Source organism: Pavona decussata, unplaced genomic scaffold (assembly GCF_977016875.1).
Source record: "Pavona decussata unplaced genomic scaffold, jaPavDecu1.1 SCAFFOLD_46, whole genome shotgun sequence".
In the NCBI taxonomy this organism is placed as follows: Eukaryota; Metazoa; Cnidaria; class Anthozoa; order Scleractinia; family Agariciidae; genus Pavona; species Pavona decussata.
This window is the reverse complement of record NW_028145468.1, coordinates 1166376-1188283: the sequence shown is the minus strand read 5'-3', so window position 1 is coordinate 1188283 and position 21908 is coordinate 1166376. Positions and strand designations below refer to the sequence as shown.

The 21908-nt window shown below is 37.6% G+C and overlaps 2 protein-coding genes, 1 long non-coding RNA gene and 1 pseudogene across 4 annotated transcripts; all 4 read right to left on the bottom strand.

Annotated features, from left to right (window-relative positions):
- Positions 1 to 3291: 3291 nt before the first annotated feature.
- LOC146482370 (adenosine receptor A3-like) lies at positions 3292 to 4230 on the bottom strand. Its single transcript, XM_085107114.1, has one exon. It carries the CDS (start codon positions 4228 to 4230, stop codon positions 3292 to 3294), a length of 939 nt encoding a protein of 312 aa, XP_084963240.1.
- A 2906-nt stretch (positions 4231 to 7136) lies between these two features.
- On the bottom strand, positions 7137 to 8170 carry LOC146482369 (melanocortin receptor 4-like; annotated as a pseudogene).
- Positions 8171 to 10609: 2439 nt separating this feature from the next.
- Positions 10610 to 16187, bottom strand: LOC146482368 (uncharacterized). 2 transcript variants are annotated; one of them, XM_085107211.1, is made up of 5 exons: positions 15492 to 16187; positions 15266 to 15384; positions 14754 to 14862; positions 12578 to 12743; positions 10610 to 11428 (listed from the first exon to the last, which is right to left on the bottom strand). In XM_085107211.1, exons 1-3 carry the CDS (start codon positions 15742 to 15744, stop codon positions 14770 to 14772), a joined length of 465 nt encoding a protein of 154 aa, XP_084963337.1. In that variant the 5' UTR covers positions 15745 to 16187; the 3' UTR covers positions 10610 to 11428; positions 12578 to 12743; positions 14754 to 14769. The 2 variants fall into 2 exon arrangements, with proteins under 2 accessions (XP_084963337.1, XP_084963338.1); XM_085107212.1 differs by having other exon boundaries at positions 12593 to 12743.
- A 2493-nt stretch (positions 16188 to 18680) lies between these two features.
- Positions 18681 to 19905, bottom strand: LOC146482367 (uncharacterized). The gene is made up of 2 exons (XR_014864110.1): positions 18878 to 19905; positions 18681 to 18840 (listed from the first exon to the last, which is right to left on the bottom strand). It is a non-coding gene; the product is annotated as an uncharacterized LOC146482367 (long non-coding RNA).
- Between the last annotated feature and the right edge of the window lie 2003 nt (positions 19906 to 21908).

The following is a 21908-nucleotide window of genomic DNA, read 5'->3' as shown; positions in this document are numbered from 1 at the left end:
CGGTAAACGGTAAATTTGTGCTCTGCTGTGCACCATTTCAAACCAAACCATCCGTACCCCTTTTACTCGGGATGGTCCAAGATACTCGGGGTTTTTTAACGGCGGTGCCTGCTAAACAGAAATATTTTCGCTCGGTTTGTAACTAAGAGGGTAAAATCAAGTCTTGACAAAGGTTGTTGGGATCACAAAAGCCGAACAATTGGGTTAAAAAGGAATTTTTCAAAGATAATTTTCAAAGCTTTAATTTTGAAAAAAAAAAAAAAAGGGCATACATTATTATGCACGTATTTATAATATTTTCAACAAATGCGTAGTTACCCCCAATTATCTTTTTGGATTCAAATATATTAATATCCCTTCCTAGTTCTGCTTTTTTCGCATCAGATCATTAACTGCGCGTAAAATTAAATGCGTGACGAGGTAAAAGAGCGACGTCTGCGTTAAGAGGCTAAAACCGTGCAAAAGCGTGCCGTTAAAGCAGCCATTTCTCAATAAGAAAGATGTTAAAAATATCTTTTTTCGCATGTCAACCAAAACGGCGCCAAACTGGTTGTTCGGAAAGTAACTATTACCCTGACACAAGAATCCCTTGAGCTGGATATGAAAGACATATATCTGGGTTTGGATTATCCTCACCGTTCTACCCATAGGATTTTGTTTATATTTTATTTTAAGTCTTTTATTAGCATACATTAATGAGGAAAAATGTAAATAACGTTCCACGTTGTCGGGTTTTGTTTGCTACAAACATAGACTGAACCCAACAAAATTCAGGTTACGATAATAACCATGCATGCTGCGACAAATATCGATCGTCAATGCTAGAGGTATGGATTGTCAACGAAAAGAAAGTCCGTATACGTACTATGATCGTTTTGCCGTTATTCAACTTCAACATTCTCGCAGAATATTAAAAAGAAGAAGAAGAACAAGATGATGATGACGAAGAAGAAGAAGAAGAAGAAGAAGAAGAAGAAGAAGAAGAAGAAGAAGAAGAAGAAGAAGAAGAAGAAGAAGAAGAAGAAGAAGAACTAAAAACAACAAGAACTTTCAAATATTATTTCCTCCCATAAACGTACTTGTCATACGAAACCCTCAAGGCACCGCTTTCCATGAAGACACATCGGCAGCATTAACTTAAAGAACAAAATTATTGCAGTCAGTCAGCTTTTGTTGTAATACGTGCACTGTTAAATACTTCATTTTTCCCTTTTTATTCAGTTTTGTAGCAAATAATGCTTCTTACTTCCCCACTGAGCTTCGGGGAGTGTGGAATTGCCAAATGCTTTACCGGAATAAGAAACTTAATGTACAACCTTTAAGGTACCACTAAATCACTAATTACATGAACACAAAATGTGTCTTATTATGCCTTTTACCGCTTGTCTTACTTCTCTGATCTTCCAGCAGGAAAGATTGCTCGATCTGTGGAAAGCTTACCCTAAAGTGAATATTGTTATTAATTTTCCGTTAGACTTTTTACAATACATGCTACGTTATCAGTCGCCTTTCCCTATTTTTCCTGGATTTTAAGGGCTGTAAGCTTTATTGTTGAACGCCAGTGATAATCTTTATCATTTTTGTTAACTAAGACTCTTTGTAAAACCAGTAAGAGGTTTTTACATAAATATATTTTCTCTCCCAATTTTAAATGGTGAAAGCTTATGATAAACAAGAAATTCGACAGTGAATATCTGTATTATTTCTCAGGAAAGCAGCTGCGTCTTCTGATAAATTAACTTTAATGCCTGCAAACGTAATTATGGGAAACAAATAGGTTCAACAGATGATATATTTATTGTTTCCCAGTTTTTCTCCTCATAAAACGAGCTACGTTGTCAGTCATTTCTTCCCTTTCTTGTTCTGAGTTACACTTAGTTTACAAGATATTGCATACTACATGATCAGACGTTCCCTCAAAATATTTGATGCTGTAAGCTTATCGTAAACGTAGAAATTTGCTAAATAAATGAATGTCTTCAGGTATGCTTAAGGCGAAAGTACCTCATAAGAACTAACTTAACAAAGAAATAAGTTGTGGTATTTAATATTGTCTCCTTCACTGCTTGTCTTACTTCTCTGATATCGATCTTCCACAAGTAAAGAATCGGGTTTATTTGTGAGTTGAGATTAAACTAAATGTAGCTTGCCTTGCAAGATAAAAAGTCGATGCGGAGGAATGTGTAATATTGCTTTAAGACCCGCCACTACAGCAAACGGTATAGATAACAAATAACTAATGTCAACTGCACGCACAACTGCACTGGACACTGTCCTTCTGTACCGAGCTACATTCAGTGGAATTAATTGGCTCGGTTGTCCCTGAACAGGGTTTGCACTTGCTGTTGTCGACGACGCAACGTGAAGAAAATATTTTTTGTAAGTGTAAATTGACGTTACTAGGCCCAAAGAGATACCCGTATAAGTACACAGTGACAATATAACCTTATTCCAAAAGGACAATAACGTACTCACGAGAGAACAAAAATACTGTTATAACCGCATTTGTTCGCCTGAAGGTTACAACTGACTTGTCTGTATCGAAGTCGTAATAGCAAGACGAGAAGTCTGTCCCCGCTTATTGCAGTCAATGTCAACAAAGACACTGAACATTTTGCTTTTTTAATTTTATCGTGTATAAATAAAGGACATCATGATGATGATGATGGTGATGACACAGCATATATGCTGTTATGAACGGTACGGCAGATGAGTAACAACAAATACTCCATTGTTCGTTCACCATGGCCACAGAAATCCAATTCATAACTGCAAGAGGCTCTACAATGACGGCAACACAGAGATCAGTTGTTGTCACACAACGAAACAACAGTTTGGACGGCGGATGAAGTGAAGACTCCTTGTGAAGAGCGACTAGGATCGGAGTATTACCCACAAAGGCAGTGGTGGACAGCAAAATGTTCAAGACTGAATGAAATATCAGCTGTTTTTGTGTACCTTCGGTTAGGTTCGCCGAGCAAACTAGCGTTTCGTATGTTATCTGGTTTGCATCACCAATATAGTTTGCGGTCTCCATTTGGCTTCAACATGAATGCCATGCTGGGACAAATAACGTCAATCCTAGACGTATGGATTAGCAAAGAAAGGAAAGTCCGTACCCTGAGCTGATCGTCGTGCCTACAATCGTGATCTTCAACATTCTCGCAGAAGAAGAAGACAAAGAAGAAGAAGTAACAACGGCAAGTACTTTGAAATGATAATATTTATTCCCATAAACGTACTTGTTATGAGCAACCCTCAACGTGCATCGGTGAAGACATATCGATAACGTTAACTTGAACAACAAAAGTATTCCCTGATTATCTCTTTCACCTTCTGTCTCACTTCTCTAATTTTCCAGCAGTAAAGAATTGGGTTAAATGACGAGTTGAGATAAAGTAAAATTGTTGAACCTTGCCTTGTGAGATAAATAGCTGGTGTTTGTGTGCTACGACTCGTTGAAGCCACCACTATATTATATGGTAGATAACAAACAACTAATGCCAACTGTACCCACAGTGCACTGTACACTGTCTTTCTGTATCGAGCTATGTTGAGCCGAGGAAATGTTTGGTTCGGTTGTCCTTGCACATTGTTTTCTACTTGATGTTGACAGTGACGCAATTTGAGGAAAATCTTCGTGTAAGAGTAAATCGAAGTTACCACGCACACAGACGTACCTATGTAGATATAAAATGAAGACATTTGCCTAATCCAGAAGGACAATGAAGAACCGACGATTGAGACAATCCAAAATACTGTAACAATCACATATGTTCGCTTTAAAGTTACAACGAGTCTGTATCTGATTCTTAACAACAGGGCGAGAAGTCTGTCCACGCTAATTGCAGTCAATGTTAATAAAGACACTGCACACAACATTCGGGCCGTTATAAAAGATGCAGCATCCGTATTCCTACAAATATTCCATTGTTTTGTCACCACAGATATCCAATTCATAGCTGCCACAGGCTGTACAACGATGCCAACACAGAGATCAGTTGCCGCTAGGCTACGAAACAACAGTTTGGAAGGCGGGTGAAGGGATGACTCCTTGTGAAGTGCAACTAGGATCAGAGTGTTCCCCAGAAATGCAATGATGGCCATCAAAATGTTCAAGACTGAAAGGTATATGAGCTGGTTTTGAATACCAGCTGTTAATTCTGCTGAACATTTCAATTCTTCGTATGTTTTCTGGTTTGCGTTGCCAGTTAAGTTTGTTGTCGCCATTTTGCTGCAAAGTAAAAACCGAATAGGTGCGTAATTCAATTAGGACGAGTAATAATGTCTTGGCTTCGTTTATGTGCCTGGTATCAATTTCATAATTAACACGCAGCTAGTATGGTTTAAAAAGAAAAAACAACAAGATCTAAAAATAGCCTGTCTCGTTTTTTTTTTTTTTTCGTTTTTTTAATTTATTTCTTCAAGACTCAAAAATTGAATGTTTGAGATTGTGTATGCAATAATGATGTGGAGGATACCAATGGCTGTGTTTTAAGGAGAAGAAGTTACCTCTAGGGTTTCCTCGACTGTTGCATCCGTCGTTGCTACACTGGATTTGTCAATTTCCTATTGGCGTATTTGTTTTAAGTGTGGTCACCTGTTTATGGCTGTCTTCAAAGTGTTAAATTGACACTGATCAGACTTCATTGTTCACTGGCTTTTGTTTACCATATCGTAAATGGGAAATGGGAAATTTGTGCTCTGCTGTGCACCATTTCAAACCAAACCATCCGTACCCCTTTTACTTAGCGGCAGTGCCTCCTTATGCTACTGCGCATACGTTCTGCGCATCTCGGGATGGTCTAAGATACTAGGCGTTCTTAACGGCGATGCTTGCTAAACAGGAATATTTTCGCTCGGTTTCTAACTAAGAGGGTAAAAACAAGTCTTGACAAAGGTTATTTGGATCACAAAAGAAAAATTGGGTTAAAAAGGAATTTTTCATAGATAATTTTAAAAGTTTTAATTTTGAAAAAAAAAAAAATGGCATAAATTATTATGCACGTATTATTGTCGACAAATGCGTAGTTACCCCCAATTATCTTTTTGGATTCAAATATTTTAATATCCCTTGCTAATTCTGATTTTCCCGCATGGTCATAAACTGCGCGTAACATTAAATGCGTGACGAGGTAAAAGAGCGCCGTCTCCGTAAAGAGGCTAAAATCGTGCAAAAGCGTGCGGTTAAAGCAATCATTTCTCAATAAAATAGATATTGAAAAGATCTTTTCCGTACTCTAACAAAAATGGTGGCAACCGGTTACTCAGAAACTAAATACTATCCTGACACAAGAATTCCTTGAGCAGGACATGAAGGACATATTTCTGGGTTTGGAATTATCCACACCGTTCTACTCATAGGAGGATTTTGTTTCCATTTTTAGTCTCTATAATTATTATACATTAGCATAAACGAGAAGCAGCCAGAAATAAATGCACTCTACTAATTAAAAGAGCATGACAAACTTAGCCGGCCCAGTGTAAATTTGAAGGCGATGTGTTATTTTATTTATTTATTTATTTATTTATTTATTTATTTATTTGGTGTAACACTGGACTCCAATTGTACATACAATGAGCATATTGTTTCCACTGTATCCTCTTGCATGTCACGGTTAGGCCAAATTAACCGCGTTAAGCATATTTTTTGATAAGCGCGCCTTAATTATTATTATAAATGCCCTAGTGTTTAGCAAATTATTTTATTGCTCTTCTGTTTGGGGCAATACTACTCAAGCTAGTCTGGACAAGTTCCAAGCAGTACAGAATTTCGCTTGTCGCATTGTGTGCGGCGCTAAGAAGTTCGATCACATAACTCCTTTGCGCTGGCTACCAATTCAATTCAATTTTTATTTTTCACACGTACAACGAGATTCAGTACAATACATAAAAAAACAATAATCATTTATATTACAAAGGAGGATTAAAAAGAATTAGGATAAATTTGTTTGGTTTAGTGTGAGCAGTGCTCAAAGGAGCATGCTGCTTTCGAGTTGGGCACTGCTCGTTTTGCTGTTCTGGTTTTTAAGTGCATGACGAGATGTGCTCCGGAGTATTTGAAATGTAAGCTCGTCAGAAGATCCGCCGTCTCGACAAGGAATACCAGAAACTCTCAACTTTTGGGCATACCACTCTTCCGCACTGCTAGCGGCCAAAGGACCTTTCAATATCGAGCGACCTCTCTGTGGAATGAGTTGCAGCCTTCGCTCAAACTTAGCCCTTCCGTAACGGTGTTCAAGCGCTTACTTAGGCAAAAACTTCTTAATGACTGTTTTAGTTAATCCGCTAGCTTTATTTTCTTTTATCATTGTCTTGTACTTAGTTATGTAATGTTAAATTGACTCTGAAAAGCCCCGTGGGGACGAGCCAATGAAATAAGTATTTATTTATTTATTTATTTATTTATTTATTTATTTATTTTTTGGATGATGATGATAATGATGACGATGATGATGATGATGATGATGATGATGATGATGATGATGATGATGATGATGGTGATGATGATGATGATGATAACCTATAAAACTGTAAAGCTTTTTTGAAAGAATAAATGACTGGGTGGTTAAATTCCCAAATCTTCTTTGCAAGTTTTACAGTTTTCTAAAGGTAGTTTTTTCGAGAACATTCAATTTAATGTCACACTATCATTGAAAAGGATTGCCAAGGGTGGCACGCTCTTTTGTTTAATGGTGTCCACTTGTTCGTAGCTTATTTTCTAATGAATACTAATAAGAAACAATGTTAATGACATTCCACGTTGTCAGGTTTTGTTTGCTACAAGCAAAGACTGAACCACAATAAAATTCAGGTTATGAGACCATGCCTGTACATACATCGTCAATGCTAGACGTATGGATTAGCAACGAAAGGAAAGTCCGTACTATGATCATTCTGTCGTCAATCATCTTCAACATTTTCGCCGAGGAAGAAGACAAAGAAGAAGAAGAAGAAGAAGAGGAAGAAGAAGAAGAAGAAGAAGAAGAAGAAGAAGAAGAAGAAGAAGAAGAAGAAGAAGAAGAAGAAGAAGAACTAAAAACAACAAGAACTTTCAAATATTATTTCCTCACATAAACGTACTTGTCATCAGCAACCCTAAAGGTACCGCTTTCCATGAAGACACATCAGCAGCATTAACTTGAAGAACAAAATAATTGCCTGATTATCTCTTTCACCTTCTGTCTCACTTCTCTGGTTTTCCAGCAGTAAAGAATTGGGTTTAATGACGAGTTGAGATAAAGTAAAGTCAATGTACCTTGCCTTTCTAGATAAACAACTCAGTGGTGCTTGTGTGCTACCACTCGTTGAAGCCAACACTATATTATATGGTAGATAACAAACAACTAATGTCAACTGTACCCACAGTACACTGGAGACTGTCTTTTTGTATCGCGCTATGTTCAGTGGAATTGTTTGGTTCGGTTGTCCTTGACTGACATGACTTTGCACTTGATGTTGATGATGACGCAATGTGAAAAAAATCTTTGTGTAAGAGTAAATCGAAGTTACGACGCACAAAGACGTACCTATATAGATATAAAATGAATATATTTGCTCAAACCAGAAGGACAATAAAGAACCGACGATTGACACAACCCAAAATACGGTTGTTATCGCATATGTTCGCTTTAAAGTTACAACTTGTCTGTATCTGAGTCCTAACAGCAGGGCGAGAAGCCTGTCCGCGCTTATTGCAGTGGATGTCAACAACGACACTGAACACAAAATTCGAGGTGATATAACAGATGCAGAAAACGTATTATTGCAGATATTCCATTGCTCTTTAGCCAGAGATATCCAATTGATAATTGTCACAGGCTGTACAATGATACCAACACAGAGATCAGTTGCCGCTAGGTTACGAAACAAGAGTTTGGATGGCGGATGAAGGGAAGACTCCTTGTGAAGTGCTGCTAGGATCAGAATGTTCCCCAGAAATGCAATGATGGCCATCAAAATGTTCAAGGCTGACAGACAATATATCAGCTGGTTTTCTGTACCTCCGCTTAATTCTGCCGAGCAAAACAATTCTTCAGATGCCGTCTTCTGGTTTACATCGCCTGTAAAGTTTGTCATTGCCATTTCGCTCGGAATATAAATACCGCGCTTGAGCGTATTCCCACTTTTTCAAAGTAGCGAATAACTATCCTTACATATATCTGTCAAACATATAGAAATTCGTTCGTTATATGTAGTACAATTTTTTTATATAACGTGCCGCTGGTTTCAAAAAGCAAAAACTTATATTCTTATAACGGAGGTTTTCATTAACAATTTAAAATAAATACAAGCGATAGCCATTTTGACTGACGTTTCGATTACAGCATCTCATCAATTTTCGTGTATAAGTCAGATTATGCGGGTAGTTATCAGTAAAGGGAAAAAGCATGCGAAAGTTTAGTTCCATATGAAAAATACAATGGAAATGGCGCAAAATCCCAAATGTTGAGCACAGCTTCTAAAGTTGTATATGGTTAAACTTTATGAGTTAAAGATAAGACACGTTTGAATACATTCTCGCGTTTGTCTGTGCCTTACTGTGGCCACCCGTTCGTGGCTGTCTTGAGTATTGGACTTGTTTAAATAAAACGATATGTAAAACACTTTTAAAGTCAACAAATAAACGGCAACTTTTTAGCAGTTTTCAGTTTCATTTGATACGCTGTGTTAAATTTTATTTCTTTTAGTGAACCATTTCAAACTGGATTAAGCTAAACATTTCTACTGGGCAAACATTTCATGATGAAATTACAGCTCAAAAACGATACTCTCAGCTGTCATTAAAACATGCTGGGAAACCGGTTACTCAGAGAATCTAAACTTAGTAATGTAAGAACTTGTCTAGTTTAAGAGAAGAATTCTTAGCTAGACCTGAGTGATGCGTATCGTCCGTTTTTGGGGTTACAATCATTCGCACCGTTCTACAGTATGACTTAAAATGCATGAAGGTTTTCGGGTTTGTTTCCATATAAAACAAGCAAAGATTGAACTATAACAAAATTCCTTGAAAGCCTTTTCCCGTGTTCAAAAACGTATTTTGAATTTTCTAGAAAATCCATTGCAAATTGGCAATCGAAATTTCATTTTAGTCTCTTATAACGAACAAGAACGTGTGCCGGCGATGTGTCCATAATCTTTTTTTTTTTTTTTTTTTGTCTGCCTCAACATCCCTTTCTGAATTTTAAATGAAGCCTGGGAAGCCTAATGTCCATAAAAATTCGTCTTTTTGTGTTACCAGGCTCAAAATTAAGTATCCGTTTCCCTTATCACTTTCTGACAAAATAACCTTAGTTTCTATAAACTTCAAAAGAAATTTTAACACATCACAAATTAGAACTAGAGTAGTAGGGCTTCAGCAAAATTAGCCGGGTTAGTGTATAGGTACAGGTATAGGACGGTATTGGTAAATCATTGATATGCATAAGGGTCGAGTCAATGCCGAAACAATAGACATGCCTAGGCTTGCGCGCTCTATACCCACCCTGATTGGATTTTAAGATTTGTATGGTCAGTTTGAATAAAAAGCGGTTAGATTTCGAAAGCGCTATCGTTCTTGCAATTGCTTTGCTGGGAAACCTTTTTTTCGATTTTCAAAACGTTAGTACCGTTGAAAATGGCTTTTTTCACCAACGTTATTGATCTTCAAGCTGCCTTGAGCGCTTGTTTAACTGTCCGCGACTGGGAGACAAAACCGTTTTCTCCTATCTATCTGGAGGAAATGAAAAACTATTAAAGTCACGCACCGTTAGTCAGTTAATTATGCCGGTCCACGAGCCTAAAGTTGCATACAAATTAGTTCAGTTCTGCTGGAAAAACCCAAGGGAGTATCTTGACGCATTAGTATATAATCAATTTTATATAACTTAACAAGGATCAATTAAAACACGCGACTTATAATTGCTAGCAATAGAACCAGACAAGAGATACCGTTTTAAAAACTTTATTAAAAAACCATGACAAAAAGAGTCAAATACACAGCGATTTCAAGCGGATGGAAATTAATTAATCTTCATCTTCTTCGCCCATGGAGTACTTGTATGGATTAAATTACTTATGCCGACGATTCCTCAGCCGTTTGCCATGAGCTTCATGCACTGTAAAAGTTGACTAGTTAAAACAACCAATTAAAATTGTCGCAAAGTGCATCTGAGAGAACCCTTTTTTTTAGTTGGTTTGACCAATTTAAAAAGGTTCAAATTAACTGGATTCTTTTGGTTTGAAATAACTAATTTAGAATAAGTTAAAATAACTATCAATTAGGTCATTTTGACCTATTTGTTTAGCTTTTTTTACTTCAATATATATGTTGTTTTAACCACTAAAAATATTAGTTTTAACCATTTTTTATAGAGTTAGAATAACCAATATCCTTGGTTGAAATAACGTAATTCATTTAGTTAGCGACCATCCAAAATTAGTTAATTCAACCATTTAAAAAAGTACCCGGGGTGCATCTGAGAGAACCCATTCTTTTTAGTTATTGTTAGTTAATTTAACTAAAAAAAATAGGTTACAATATTGTTAATTTAACCACAAATAAATAGTTCATTTAACCCATGTAAAAGAGTTAAAATAACACATTTAAATGGATCATATTGGCAAACAATTTCGGTTACATGCATCTTTATTGAATGAACAGGCAGTCAAATATATACATATGCAGTAAACAATGGTTCCATAGAAAGGGAAATTAATGATCACATCTTATCTACAAGAAATATATCGGCTGTGAACTTTTTTTCTTTCTTTTACCTGCTAATATTCATATAATAAACAACCTAAAACTATATAATGATATTGAGAATAGTGTACATGTATGTCTACTTGTTGGCTCACATAATATAAACTGAACAATTTAAACTACTTCTGTTGAAACCTAAGTGGCAAGGTTTGGTAGAAGGAATTGCTGGATATAAGCATTTTGACACTTCGTTCAGCTCACCAGAAAAATTCAATTTGATTATGCACAAAGGTTTTACTTTTTTCATTGTAAACTTGCTAAAATTCAACGTTCTTCAATATATCTCAAACTACATACATTTGGCCAATCTCAGACTCAATTTTATGGAAGAAAGTGGAGTGGTTTCTATGCCATTCTACTCATCTTGCCTACCACTGCTTTAACACTTAACAGCAGTGCGTGACTGCTCCGTCTTGACTCAGGTATTAAAATATACTCAAGAAATAAATAAACATTTTTGCTATGACCACCCTGGTCCTTTGGGTAGTCAGCATTGAAGCTATAGTAGCTTGCAATCAATGTGTTGACAGCACTTAAAATGTTGATTTTTTTGGAAACGGCAGACTACCATTCCTACGACTGCCAACACCAGTGACTGGATATCATCAACAGTTGCCCCCGTCGAAATGAGACGGGGTGCTGTTGTTGCCGCTATTTCATCTTCTGCACCCAAATCGAGTCATTCTGCAACAACAAAAAATGATTTGTTGTGACTGTAAATCCTGGACATTACTTACAATCACAAACTACAAACAGCCATTTGTAACACAATATCATCCATCAGTGCCAAACTTAAAGGAAATCCTTATGAGCAAATGGCATTAATAGAGCAACAACCAAAGCTCAGAGAGATTTTTAAGGAACGGCCACTAATCTCATACAAGAGAGGGCGTTCCCTAAAAGACATACTCGTTAGAGCAACACTATAACTGAACATGGCTAAAAATACACGAGTGGGAGTCGCACAGGCCTATCTTTATTCCTTTTCCCCCTGGCAATTAATACAAACACCATTACGCATAGCGCTGGCATTGCATTTTGATCAAAAGGGAAGAATCTCTTAATATACAAAAGGAAAATCGCTTTATGACACGCTTGTAAAAGCAAAACTGAAAAGGCTTTTATCAACACAACGGATACACAGTGGGAGTCGCACAGATATGTAACTTCAACCCCATAGCCCACTTTGAAAATGAGTGATGGCCTGGGTCGAGAGTAACTGCCCAAGTGATTGTGGGATTGTTTGGGGGGATGATAATAATAAGCAACGTCCCCCGAACCTTCCCGCAATCGCTTGGGCATCTACTCTCGACCCAGACCATCACTCTTTTTCAAAGTGGGCTATTTAAACGTGATTCTTACATCTATCATCTGACGATAAATCACGGGCTATGATTAAGCAAGTCATCAAGAGATAATTTAGTGAGAGGCAGTTCCAGTAAGTGGAACTGTAGCTGTGATTGGCTAAAATCGGGAAAGGAATGTGGCTGGAACGTGAGCAGCAGTTTGTGGGGAGGAGCATTTTTGATAAGACACAGAACGGCTGCGAGGGAGACTAAGTTGAGTGAAGACTGCAATAAAAGGAACAGTTGGCAAACCTTTGAGTGCAAACTGTTAAAGGCCAATGTGATGATCAGGATTTTGCTTACATACTCAAATGTTGGTGCTACATTACACGTCTCCATTATTAAATTACCCAGGGAGTGAAAGGGTTAAGGTAATCATCATCAAAGAAATAAAAGTCTAATTTATTTTTAGAAACAATGTGTGAAAATCAGAAAGGAAAATTTGTCTGGTAACATTAGGGCTAAAGGTCTAGAATTATAAGAATACTTACATGGCCTGTACCAACAGCATGGCAACATGCTCCCTCTCACTGAAGTGCAAAACTGGTGTCTGGGCCATTATTGTTGTGCATAACTGATGAACAAGGGAATTTTGTTGTTCTGCCTGGCGAGAGGAAGCCCTTTGCTAAGCCTTGCTTAACATCAGGTTCTCACTATGTGTTGAAACAGACAAAACACAATCAGAATTCAAATAACAATTTATTTTTGGACACCTATCTTACTAACATACAAACAACATGCTGTTTTTCTTGATAAATAATCAAGTCCCGGTCTATTTGCCAGCCTGTCAGCTCATACAACTCAAAGAAATGTCTTTTAGGTGGTGAACACTGTCACCAAATTTTTCAGTTAAAACCTTCTTTATTGTATAGCCTAGTGAATAAATATCAGTCAAAACATTTCGTGGTGAATCACCAGCTATCAGTTCAGGTTCCATGTGAGGATACCTTTTTAAATGTTTCTGCTTTTCCATTTTATTTGGTAATTTGTAAAATAAAATTATTCCTTTGTGAAGTGGGCATGCTTTTCTAAAGTCAATGACAACAGCATTATAATGAAGACCTCTTACATCAACCATAACATTATTAGGCTTCATGTCATTATGAATAAAACCTGAAAGGTGAATTGCATGCAGCCCCTCAATCATTGTCAGTAATAAATGATCTGGTGAACATGATTCTAACCATTTCACTGATTTAAGTCTCCTGGAAAAGTCATCTAAAGTTACACTTTCCTTATTAATGCCAATAAATTCTCCATGCAAACTCCCAAAAACAGGGGAAAACTAGAGTGAGGAGTAAGATTTAACATGGCTTTTGCTTCATTGATCAAGATGGATCTCACAAAACGCTCTTCGTTAAAAAAAATTTCAAACAGGCATCTATACCTTTATATTTACCCTTAAAGCAACTCCCAAATGTACCCTTTCCTAGAACATTGTCCTCTTCTACTTCAAGCAAATTCTTCGTAATAAATCATGGTTTTTGGAATGTCTACGTCCTTCAATGTTTTCTTCCATTTATAAAAATAGCCATTTGCTATTTGCTTGGTGATCTTACAGTTATTTTCAAGATCAATTACTTTTTCTTTTACTTTCTTTGCTGCATTGGATTGCAAAAATGTTGAGAGTTTTTTTCGATTTATGTGATTCTTCCTTTGCCTACTTTTTCTCTTTTTCTTTCCACTCTTGGAGCACTGAAATGTTTAGAATCAGGCAAGATATTGATTGGAATAGAAAATTACTTTTGAATTTGGTATCACTGATGGAAATTTATTCTATAAAAATGTGAGCCAGGTAAAAAAAGAAAGCAAGAACCCGTAGGCTGCAGATTATAGCCCAAGCAAGGCTGACCCAAGGGACAACCTCAGCTAGGAAATTGTCAGTAGGCAAGCAATTAAATCTTGCCTTGACAAAACTATGGCTTCTGCTGGAGTTCAGCCTTTCAACCCTTATCACACTTTAGTTTTTATTCAAATTCACTGTAAGTCATGTACATAAATGTACACAATATCAAACAAAATAAAAATAACTTAAAAAACATTCAGTTCATTTATCAACAATTCAGTCCTCCAAGTAATTCAAAATAAAAGATATAAACTGATTTCTCTTTTTTTTTGTGAGAAATATCCATTTGAGATCCTCTGGTCAATTTTGTTTTTCATGTTTTCTTAAGCATGACATATTTTAATCAAAGTAAAACTGAACAAGCAAACTTGTGCACAAATTATCAAGAAAAACCCTACATTGAATGTACCAAAAGAAAAAACAACAATTTACTGTGGTAATCAATCAATTATATTTTGAAGGATCTCGTGTTATCTTTCCCAATTGATGGTTTCCGATAAGTGTCCGGTAACAATCACCAATTTTTTTGGACCGCCAGACAAGCAAGGCATTCTTTAAGCACACAAATACAAGGTGTATATGTGCAGTACGAAAACAAGAGAGCCACGCTTTTCTCAGTTGGGCGAAAACAAACTTGACACTAAGTAATATGTGAATTTTTCTTCTCAGGTATTGTTGGTTCAACAGAATATAAAATGTGAAAAAAAAAATTTCAGTGAATAACAATGATTGTGTTATGCAATGTCGGAAGGTTTCAAGCGGGGCTTCTTTCAACACATGCAAATTTGAGTACCGTTTTCAGCACGAAAGTACCTACCAAGCTTTCCGTGTCTTTATCGTTTCCCTTTTTTAATGATCAGCTGGCACTTTTCGAAGACTTTTCTTGTTTTCTCAACGGGCTGCCGAACACTATTGACATCAAAAGTCTGCAAAAAGAATACAAATAACAAAACAAGATAAATTAATACAGACATCACGATCGACTGACAAGTTAAATAGTTCAAACGCAATTAATCTCCAATAGATTTTCAATTCTGTATCGCTTTTTTTCGAAGCATATTTCGAGGTTACGTTTATACATCGCTGCATGATGACTTTTGGTCTGCTTGCAGCAATGTAACCAGGCATGGCTTTGTAGCCAAGTAATTATTTGAGTAATGCCGCAGACCGCCATGCCCCAACGCTTTTAGGCGGGAAATTTTTTTTTACGATCTGTAATTCATCCATAGAGAGACTCTAAATATACAAGAAATAAAAGATCCTCTCTCGGAAAACTTCTCATTTTATGTATGTAAACGAAAACTTGAGTAACACTGAGAAGCCACCTACCACGTGCGTCACCTCTGTCCATGCCGCGATGAAACGTTTTCTTGTTTTCAGGTTCGGTATGATGGAATTGATCGTCAAATAATCCAACTCAAAGAAATCTTCTCCGTCTATTTCGTTAGCTACATTTGGGTCAAAACACGATCAAAGAGGCAATTATGAAATTTGCTGTTGTATGTACTACCCTCAAGAGGTGGACATCATTTGGATATAGTTCAACTCGGCTTACCTTTGAATGCTTCTATCAGCTCATGAAACTCTCTTTCCTTTAAAAAGTCCATTATGTCCTCCATGGTGGAATCTTTTGACAGATCAAGCACTGATGCCATTACAAAAACGGACGAAAAAACCTCTATCGACAGCGGACAATGTTCACCGGATGGACGTTTCTCACAAACTGAAAGACTTGGCCAGTACAAGTCATAAGAATGACATGTCACAAAGGGACTTTCATTATATATAATTACGTGACCAAACAGCATTATTTGATAACCAAAAGTTCATTGTTTTAAAAATAAAAGCGGTTTCCGTTAAAGTGTCATTTGGTTAATACCAAAGGAAATTCCAGAGATTGTGCGGTTTTTTGATAAAGCCGGTTTCTATTCAAAACTTAGCTTCAAAGCTCAAGGCCGAGATGTTCAACAAATCAGTAAAAGAATTGAAAAGTGTCACTACTAGCGCCGGTTCCCACGCTAACCTCATAATCACCGAATATCCCGGTCGGAGTGAAAAAAAAAAAAAAAAAAACTTTCAAGCACTGTGCCGACTGCAATCACCACTGGCGTTAGATCCGGTACACAGATTGGCTGAAATCCATCGCCCTAAAATCATACATTAGGACGACTCATTTCAGTGTAATCTTGTCAAGCAGCTAGGGACCGATGTTTATTGATCGCAAAGGCACTCAAACATATTAGGTTACGGAAAGCCACAGCCAAAGAAACGAACAGAGGTCAACAGAGGAAGCGGCTGTATATTATTCGGATGCATTTATCTTCCTGAAATAATCCTCTATTTACACCATTATTGCATTGTGTGTAAACAGAGCACTAATTTAGCTCTCACAGTCCTATTTCACTTATGAGAAGGACTAAATGTTATTTTAAAAAACCCACTAGTTCGTTTTCGATGGTCAGGATCATTATCAGAGTTTGTTGATGATCTTGAGGATGGAAAACGTTCAGTATTTTTTTCAGTAACAGTAAATTTTTATTCATTTAGATATCATGTCTCAGTTACAACCAACCGGAATATTTCACAGATGTATATTGTAACTTCCGAATAGTAGTGTTAACAACGTGAATATCTTATCTTTGGCGGGAAAACCTTAGAAAAAGCTATGGCGCGCAAACTTAGGTGCCAGATGTGCTCCACTTTTTACTCGTTGACAATGGCTTTAATGCTGAGTCATTTGCTTAAAGTTCACCAAAGTAATCCTAACTTTTTCATCCGAATGTGATTTCGCTGGTTGCCAACGCACTTTCAAGAACGCGCATGCCAACAAAAGCCATCTTAGAAGAGCGCATAAAGAAGTCAATCTTCATCAACCGGTCATGCGTCGTGAAGACAGTGTAGCAGAAGAAGGCATGGAAATTTTAATTGAAGATACACCTCCCGAAGAACACGGAAAAAAGCGGGAAAAAAATTAAAACACTTGTACTATGACTAATGATTTTGGTCGTTTACACTAATCAAAATAGTCAGAGTTAAATGACTAATCTCTATGGTTAAAACACCTATTATTAAAGGTTATTTTAACTATTTTAATTTGTTGACAATTTCAACTGTTAGGAATGGTTAAAATGACCATTGTTATTAGTCGTGACTATTTAAAATAGTCATTTTAACTAGTCAGTTTTTACGGTGTGATCATCCAAATAATTTACAAATTGAACCCGACGCCTTTTTCGCTTCGAGGCTTGTTGTGATGGGGTTTCTACTGTGGGAGGAGGGGTCAGGAAAGTAGGGTTTGAGGGTGGTGCAGGGGTGAGGCTTTCTTTGTATGGTTTTTGAGAGATAGCCGCTTGTGTTAATTCAGGTGTTACGTTAAAGGGGTTGAGGGGAGTGGGGAATGCTGCCGTAGCTCTCGAAGAATCTAGTGTCCTTGATGTTAAGTCTGGAACAGCGCTGATTATTTCTTCCGGTCGTGTTCTTGAATTTAATTGTTCTTTAAAAGCCAGGTATCTGTTCTGCAACTGAAAGTATCGTTTAGCTTTTTCATCTTCCCGGAGATCGTTTCGAGAAAGCATGCCATCCATACTGCCCTTTATTTCTTCCATAGCTGGAAGTACTGGGGATGTCGCTATGTTTTGCTGCTTCAGATATTTTAAAAGCTCTTAAGGAATATTTTCTTGAAATCTTGCTTGGTTAAGGCTTTCGTCGCTGGGGAGGATGTTTGTCCGCAATCTACAGTTGTCTTGGGTAGTGGTTTTCAGATCAATCAACAGATAACCAAAAGGTCTTTTCACAGCCTCTTCGTACTGATTTAAAAAGAAATCCGTTTAGCCGGGATACAGTTGCTTCGCCAGAGTCAAGATTTGCAATTTGTCTCGTGGATTCTTAAATAACACCAAATAATGACTGTTAAGGCTTATGCTGCGGCTACCTTTTCCCTGATGGAATAGATTCTGCACGATATAAATCACAGTGAGATTGCGATGATGAGAACCACGAGTAAATAGGTTCACAATTCGCTTGTCTTTACTGGCGTCAATCATCTGATCATCAAACACGATCAAATTCCGTGTGTTTACATCAAAATAGGAATCCTGCTCAGAAGCCTTAGGAATTCCCTTGACGAATTCAATATGTGGCATGGCGACTAGCATTTCGGTGTAAGCAGGCTGCCATTGTGAATACCACCAAGCGATCCTCTCCGGGGGAGGGTGAATTGTCTCTGAAGCTTGTTGCAATAGAGATCGAACCCAGGCCGTTTTTCCGGACCCCGTCATCCCGGCAATCATGGAAGTAAAAGGATGCTGGAAGCGAAACCGCTGAAATTTTTCTGGAGAAAACGGCATAGCTCTGAATGGAGTGAAACTCGGCGACCCATTGTGCTTATTAAACATATGTCTTTGCATGTTATCTTTTCTACTAAAGGATTTTTCGCAGAAGGAACAGAACCAACTCATGTCAACTTGGCGAAGACTTAACGTGAACTGAAAAAAACGTCGAATGTGTCACATTTATATAGAATTAACCCCTATTGTTTTCCCTCCTCCTCCTCCTCTTCCTCCTCAATTCTATTGTTTTCCTCCTCCTCCTCCTCCTCCTCCTCAATTCTATTGTTTTCCTCCTCCTCTCCTCCTCCTCCTCAATTCTATTGTTTTCCTCCTCCTCCTCCTCCTTAATTCTATTGTTTTCCTCCTCCTCTCCCTCCTCGTCAATTCTATTGTTTTCCCTCCTCCTCCTCCTCCTCCTCCTCCTCCTCAATTCTATTGTTTTTCCTTCACCACCACCACATTTTTATTGTTTCGCCACAATAAATGTAAGCAACACATTCGCCTTAGCTCACTCTACAGGTATGTCTCGTGTAGTGAACAACAATCGTGGTTTTCTTCAGCTGTTAGCTCACTGTCCTGATCATCAGCGCCAATTTCTTTTACAGACAGCTACTCCACAGCAACTACATGCATTAGTCCAAGTCTTATACAATACACTCAAGGGACACATTCCCATGTCCAAAGAAAATAAGCAGATGTTGCTGCCATATAAAGATGCTTTGCTTAACTTGGCCGGATCAAATGTCCCTTACAAAACAAAGAAGCGACTCCTTGTACAAGAGGGTAGTGGTTTTATTGAAAATGTATTAGCCCCTGTTATAAGTAGCTTGGGATTGCTAATGTTATAAAGGAAACCACACAGGGCCTGGTACATTCATTTTACACTTGCCTTTAACGAGTGCTGATCAATATGAAGAGAAAGATAGATTTGGTTGAAGAAGAACACGAGAGTGAGCATGAAGAAAGCGAAAGTTCTGATGATGAAAGTGAGGATGAAGAACCAAGAATAAAAGATGTTTTGAGTCATCTTTCCCGAGCAGTGCCGGAAAAGCGTGCTTCTGATTTGCTGCATAGTATGGCCGCGTCCAAAGATATTCTCTTCTGGACTCCCCGCGGGCAATTACTTCATTCCCGTCATAAACATCGCCGAGCTAGTTGAGTATGTGTTACTCCCTCACAATAATGAGATTACCAAACCTCGTGCGCTGAATACGTTTCTAGATGGACTTGCAGAGTTGGGAATCGATAAAGGTTTAATCAAGAACAAAAAGTTGTTAAGTGATTTAATAGAAAAGGGAAAAGGCTACCGCAATGTAGAAAATACTTCCGATAACGAGAGTAAGAACGAGGAGAGTTCATCGGATATAGAAAATCAGGAGGAAGAGGATGAGGAAGAGGGTTCTGAGAATAGCGTTGAAGCTGAAGGCATCCAAGAGAGCGACAACGATACTGACAATGACAGTCAGGAAACAGAAAGTAATAACCCTGAAACGTCCACCACCTTCAGTCACTCTAAAAGTCCCTGTGAACATTGCCAGAACTCTAATGTGTACTGCACATTGATCATGAAATGTCCTAAATGCTTTTGGCATGATAACTACAAGATTTGTCCTATATGCGATCACCAGATTCCCGAGGAGAGTACGTGAAAGAGGGGTTCTTCGGTGTCACGATTGTGGAGTAGTTACACACAAAAACGCGAAGACTTTGGAAGCCGATTTCTATTCCCCCTCTAAAGAGGAGAACGGAAATGAAGATTAATTAATTTCCATCCGCTTGAAATCGCTGTGTATTTGACTCTTTTTGTCATTGTTTTTTTAATAAAGTTTTTAAAACGGTATCTCTTGTCTGGTTCTATTGCTAGCAATTATAAGTCGCGTATTTTAATTGATCCTTGTTAAGTTATATAAAATTGATTATATACTAATGGGTCAAGATACTCCCTTGGGTTTTTCCAGCAGAACTGAACTAATTTGTATGCAACTTTAGGCTCGTGGACCGGCATAATTAACTGACTAACGGTGCGTGACTTTAATAGTTTTTCATTTCCTCCAGATAGATAGGAGAAAACGGTTTTGTCTCCCAGTCGCGGACAGTTAAACAAGCGCTCAAGGCAGCTTGAAGACCAATAACGTTGGTGAAAAAAGCCATTTTCAACGGTACTAACGTTTTGAAAATCGAAGAAAAGGTTTCCCAGCAAAGCAATTGCAAGAACGATAGCGCTTTCGAAATCTAACCGCTTTTTATTCAAACTGACCATACAAATCTTAAGATCCAATCAGGGTGGGTATAGAGCGCGCAAGCCTAGGCATGTCTATTGTTTCCTTTGTATTATAGTGACGCTCATTAGTAAACCTCGACATTGACTCAACCCTTATGCATATCAATGATTTACCAATACCGTCCTATTCCTGTACCTATACACTAACCCGGGTAATTTTGCTGAAGCCCTACTACTAACTAGCTCCATGAACAAAACATTTGTCTGATTGTCTCTTTAACCTTACTTCTCTGATCTTCCAGCAGTAAAGAAACGGGTTTAATGATGAGTTGAGATAAACTAAAGCGAATGTAATTGGCCATGCGAGATATATAGCTGAATTCGGTGCACTCTGAATTGAATATTTACCTCGCCGTTTCGCGGCTCTGTAAATATCAATCTCCACTTCGGTGAATAATTTTTAATTATGTCTAGGACATTTTTTTTGATATGAGGGAGCCGCTGGTTTCAAAACTTGTTTTAATTATTCAAGAGCGAATTAACAATTATTCACCCCAGTGTCGGTGAAAGTGATGAGTATTTTCCTCGCCGTCTCGCGACTTTGTAAATATCCATCACTATTCACCTTCACTTTGGTGAATAATTGTTAAATACCTGCCAAACGTTCGTTATGTCTAGCACAATTTTTTTCAGCATATGACGTGCCGCTGATTTCAAAAAGCAAAAAATAATATTCTTTTTACGGAGGGTTTTCATTAACAATTTAAAATAAAAACAAGCGATAGCAATTTTGACTGACGTTTCGATGACACCGTCTCATCATTTTCCGTGTGTAATTTCGATTATGTAGGTGGTTATCAGTATAGGAAAAAAGCATGCGAAAGTCTAGTTGCACATTAAAAATACAACGGACGTGGCGCAAAATCTCAAATGTTGACCACAGCTTCTAAAATGTACATAGTTTAACTTTATGAATTAAAGATAAGACACGTTTGAATACATTCTTGCGTTGGTCTTTGCCTTATTGTGGCCACCTGTTCGTGGCTGTCTTGGGTGTTGGACTTGTTTAAATTAAGCAATATGTAAAACACTTTTAGTCAACAAGCAAACGGTAACTTATCAACAGTATTCAGTTTCGAGAGTTAAAATTTCGTGAGTTCGAAAATGCATGTAATGTCGAGTTCGAGGTGAAATTTCGAGTTCTGATTTCGAATTCGATTCTGAGAGTTAAGATTTCGTGAGTTCGAAAATGCATGTAATGTCGAGTTCGAGGTGAAATTTCGAGTTCTGATTTCGAATTCGATTCAGAGAGTTCAAATTTCATAAATGTTAGTTCGAGGTAATATTTCGATTTCAGATTTCGAGTTCGGATTCTGAGTTTTGTCTCATTTTTTAACACAATTATATGTTCGGTGAAAACTGG